This window comes from Rhincodon typus, chromosome 3, assembly GCF_021869965.1.
Source record: "Rhincodon typus isolate 14 chromosome 3, sRhiTyp1.1, whole genome shotgun sequence".
Lineage (NCBI taxonomy): Eukaryota > Metazoa > Chordata > Chondrichthyes > Orectolobiformes > Rhincodontidae > Rhincodon > Rhincodon typus.
In genome coordinates this window covers 60,378,426-60,383,497 of record NC_063334.1, presented here as the reverse complement: position 1 = coordinate 60,383,497, position 5,072 = coordinate 60,378,426, and the positions used below count along the sequence as shown (strand labels likewise).

Below are 5,072 nucleotides of genomic sequence, written 5' to 3'. Positions count from 1 at the left end.
ATACACAGAGACAAGCAAGTAAGAAAAATAAATTATTAGCAGAGGTAGAAAAAAAGTCAGTTCAGAGGTCTTTGCTTCCCAATTCCGATGTTGAGATGATTCTTTGAGACTCTGGCTAACCTTGGTGTTCAGTTGTCTTTCTCTGGAAACTTCTAGTGGCTTGTAAGAAGTACAGAGAGGCTGAATCACTTGGAAAATGTCTCTAATTTATCGATTCAAATGTCACAGTTCACTGCTACTGCTGCAGAAATCTTTTTTTACTGCAGAAAACAGGCAAATTCTGCTGAGGAGAATAGCACTATTGCACGTCATTCTGAGTCTCTCTCTCTCTCTCTCTCTCTCTATCTCTCCCGCCACCCCTCCTCCTTTCTGTGTTTGTGTCTCTGTCACTTGTTTTCAGTTTCAACCTGCTCAGTTAGCTGTGAACCAATTAGCTTCGCTTGTAAACAACTCCCCAGCTCACAAAAGAGATTTCACACCAGGCAGTGAATTTCTTGCTGTGAAATTATGTAACCATCTTGGTAAATCTGTTATTTGAAGACATTCTGTCTCCTTGCAATCCACTATTTTTAAAGACACAAATAAAAAGACATGGTTCTTACATGCTGAAGCCTTTGATGGTAACATGTATGAGGTCAATCATACCCCAAGGCCTTGGGAAGCACACCATCAGCCACAATCTGTCCTTCCATGTGACTGTTGCCATCCACATGACCCAGCCTGCCTGAGCATTGCAGTGGTAGCTGACAGTTTTACTTCACTTAGATCACTACATCAACAGCCTGAAGGGGTCCACGTGCAAAGAAATTCATGGCAACAGTTACCTTCGGACCACTGTCATTGGACGGTCCCCAACATAGTTTGAACTAGTCCACATTTGGCCTTGGAAGCCTACAGACCAATGGCCTAAATGTAGACTTTACCAGTTTCAACATCTCCCCACCCCCGGCTTCATCCCATGACCAACCCTCCCTCTCATTCCCCACCTCCTTGACCTGACACAACCTGTCCATCTTCTCCAAGACCAATCTGCCCCTCCCACCTCACTGACCAATCCCCACCACTGCCGACCTGCATTCACCTATCACCATCCCATCTACCTTCCCCAGCCCCACCACCTCTCTCTATTTGAGTTCCCTTTGCCCTCCCCATTTCTGAAGAAGGGTCCCGACCCGAAATGTCAACTTTCCTGCTCCTCTGATGCTGCATGGCCCGCTGTGCTCCTCCAGCTCCACACTGTGTTATCTATAGTTGGAACTAGCATCTCACAGAAAGGTGTAACTGTAGAACTTGAGAATCACAGTCTGGTCTGGCACTCAGTCTCTAACAATAAGTATGTCATTTTGACCCTGTACATAAGTTTGCGTGCGTAAGACCCCCTGGCATGCCTTTAGGGCTGTAGCAACTGACCTTCAAAACTTTCTTCATTTTGTGAAGGTCATGCAATTTCTATCAACCCAGATGTCTGCCCTTGAATATATAGTCATCGTCTTCTTTTTCTTTTGTATACCTGAAGTTTGTTGGTTTTGTGGAAAAGATGTGAACCCCCAAATTGGAATGAGCTTCATCTTCCATTTTTGGAATACATTCTTGGAGGTGCCATTGTGTAACCTTTGAATTTCTGAGTTTAAACTGCTGACGCAGCTTACATTACCATTCATGGTGCCATAAAGAAATTATAAAATACAAATACCTCTGCTCAAGTCCACTGACATCAAATTTTCCAGTCACCTTTTTGCTACAATCACCAGAGCTGCATTCAAAGTATATTCAGTGGTTTTGAAGCACTGAATACAAGAATTAAAAATAAACCTGAAATACTCAAGATTAGTGCACGTGTGCCATCCTTCACAACATTAGCACAATTACTATGGCAATTCAGAATAAACTATTTTGACAGAAGTATAAATGAAAGATTGTGAAATACTAAAACTGACCTCGTATACTCTTCATACAGCGCGGTTCCATTTACTTCCGTAAGGGGTTCCTGGAGAGAATCTTGCGCCATTGCCTTGCAGTTTTGAGGTGCAAACTCCTGTACGGAGTTTAAGGAACTGTAAAAACAAAGTAACAGGGGAAAGAAAAACAGTAATTTAGAAAGAAGTTCATTAAAGTGTAGAGTGTTGCCTGTAAATTAACTTTTCAAGGGAAAAGGACGAAAGTGAAAGCAAGAAGTTTAATTATTGGTCCAATTGATAACTTGATATAGTGGGCCTAAAGAAAATGTAATTAAGGTATCTTCAATCATGGGAAAATCTTTCATACTGTTTTATGTATCTGGGGAAGTATATCACACTGAATAATTTCTTTATGCTGTCTTGATACATCGCTATAATATAACTTACATGTATATAAGCACATTACATATTGGAAAAGAACAGAAGTTGCTTCCTAACAGTGTTGTAACATAAAAGTTGACACAGTACCAAACAAATTGGTAATGAGACTGCTAATTAGAAGCTTGATCCAAGTAGTATTTTTTAAAAGGAGGGTATCAAATGATATTAAAACATTTAAAAATGTGTTTTATCTAAAATTGTTTGAGAATTTCTTGCTCAGATTAGAATTAATAGAAAATATTTGTAAAATTACTTCTATAAATCATGTCTACACTCATTCATACACTGCACATTTTAAAAATTATGGATAGCACATCATTGAATTATAGTATGAGATAGTAACAACTGCAGATGCTGGAGTCAGAGATAACACAGTGTGGAGCTGGAGGATCACAGCAGGCCAGGCAGCATCAGAGGAGCAGGGAAGTTGACATTTCAGGTCAGGGCTCTTCTTCAGAAATGGGGGAGAGTGAAGGGAGCTGGGAAATAAATAGAGAGGAGGGGTGGCTGGGGAAGGTAGGTGGGATTGTGATAGGTGAGTGCAGGTAGGGTGTGGTGGGATTGGTCAGTGAGGTGGGAGGAGCAAACAGGTGGGAGAGAAGATGGACAGGTTGTCTCAGATCAAGGATGTGGGGTTGAGACGGAGGGTTGGTCATGGGATGAGGCCGGGGTTGGGGAGATTTTGAAACTGGTAAAATCCACATTTAGGCCATCGGGCTGTAGGCTCCCGAGGCAGAATATGAGGTGCTGCTCCTCCAGTTTCCGGGTGGCGTCATTGTGACACTGGAGGAGGACCAGGATGGACATGTCACCCAGGGAGGCGGAGGGGGAGTTTAAAGAGTTAATGCAGAAACACAAAACAAACCTTCCACATCAGACAGATGTTCAACTGCACATCCGTTGACGTGGTCGACTACATCCACTGTTCCTGATGTGGCCTCCTCTATATTGGTGAGACCAAGCGGAGGCTCAAAGACCGTTTTGTAGAGCATCTGTGCTCTGTTTGCGACAAACGACAATACCTTCCGGTTGCAAACCCATTTTAACACCCCCTCCCACTCCCTGGGTGACATGTCTACCCAAGGCCTCCTCACAATGACACCACCCACAAGCTGGAGGAGTAGCACCTCATACCGTCTCGGGATCCTACAGCCCAATGGCCTAAACATGGATTTTACCAGATTCAAAATCTCCCCCCACCTCGGCCTCAACCCTCCATCTCATTCCCGCCTCCTTGACCTGACACAACCTGTCCATCTTTCATCTCACCTATCTGCCACTCCCACCTCACTGACCAATCCCCACCACTGCCTACCTGCACTCACCTATCACCATCCCAACTACCTTCACCAGCCCCAAGCCTCCTCTCTCTCTTTATTTCTGAGTTCCCTTCCCCCTTCCCCATTTCTGAAGAAGGATCCCGGCCCAAAGCGTCAACTTTCCTGCTCCTCTGATGCTGCCTGGCCTGCTGTGTTCCTCCAGTTCTACACTGTGTTATCACTGAATAATACCATTGTTATTTAAGATAATTTATATTTCATTTCACAATAACAAGTCCTTTGAATGTAAAACAAAATAAAACAAAACAGACATGAATAAACATCAAGATTAATTGAAACAACTTGTCATTCCTAACATCCTGTTGCGTATTGCATATCAAGTGTTAGAACTACATGCAGGTGAAAAACACACTTATCAATGTTCATACTACGTACTTAATTTATTTTTTATTCTTGAATATTTGCAAAGTTGATTGTTTAAAAATATTTATGTTGTCCATCAATAAAAGAAATTCCTGTACAAAGGAGCTCTCAGATGATTGATTTCACTGTGATAGCATCTTCCTTCAAGTTTTCATGTCGAAAACTGAATCATGTCAAAACACAGTTTTGTATAACTAAGGGCAGATTGAAAAGACAGGTCCTCCGATGTAGAGGTAGTCTCCCTAACTTTTGGCACAAGTTCCATTTCAGAACTAAGGCCATGAAAAATGCATTTGAGAATTAGGCAAATCAGGCGGATTGTCAACCTGCAAATCTTTTCAATATGCCTAATGGTACATGATAAGAGTAGGAGAGTTTCTTGACTAGCTCCCCACCATTAATCTACAATAGAACTGAATACAGGTACACAATCTGTACAGTAGCAAATGTGTTTAATGAGTTTGCTTTAGCTTAACCTATATTGCAGCACTCAAAATGCAGAATTCACTTGGATAATCTATTCATAACAATATATACTTACATTCTACTGAAGACATCAATAGGAGACAGGTTATTTAGCTGGAGACTACTCAAAGAATATTGGCCACATAAAGAAACTATACCCGTTAATTTTATGCAACTTCCTGACCAGCTTGCAATTGCTGCAACTTAATGTTCATTTCCTGCTTTCTGATACTATTTTTACTAAAAATATGTGAACTTGTTTTAACATTGTACTGATTATAAAACTGTTGTAACACTATACAACTTAGCCTTTCTATTTCAGTCTCTAATAAGAGACCGGACATTTTTGACATTAGTAAGCTTCTACAATCATGTACTTGTTATTTAAAAGATGCAGCAAGGGTAAAGGTAGTACTTCCAGTATTAAACTCTATATTTGGCATTGAGAGAACAGGAAGTCTAACAGCATTCATCTTTGTACATGCCTGCGTGCATTTTTCATGCTGGTCAAACGTTCCACTCTTCTTCCAACCCTGCGCCCGCATGTACACACACACACACACAC

General features: G+C 41.5%; 2 protein-coding genes across 2 annotated transcripts in view; both read right to left on the bottom strand.

The window, feature by feature from the left end:
- The window catches only part of LOC109936174 (protein prune homolog 2-like), a 103,217-nt gene extending 101,556 nt beyond the window's left edge, over positions 1 to 1,661 (bottom strand). The window contains exon 1 of the mRNA XM_048593494.1: positions 1,655 to 1,661. Coding sequence (XP_048449451.1) covers positions 1,655 to 1,661 — 7 coding nt within the window. The remainder of the gene's footprint in view (positions 1 to 1,654) is intronic.
- Positions 1,662 to 1,759: 98 nt separating this feature from the next.
- LOC109922729 overlaps positions 1,760 to 5,072 on the bottom strand; it is a 254,305-nt gene continuing 250,992 nt past the window's right edge. Inside the window, exons 9-10 of the mRNA XM_048593484.1 lie at positions 1,938 to 2,054; positions 1,760 to 1,787 (exon numbers count right to left, since the gene is read on the bottom strand). Of these exons, the coding sequence (XP_048449441.1) occupies positions 1,760 to 1,787; positions 1,938 to 2,054 (145 nt within the window). The remainder of the gene's footprint in view (positions 1,788 to 1,937; positions 2,055 to 5,072) is intronic.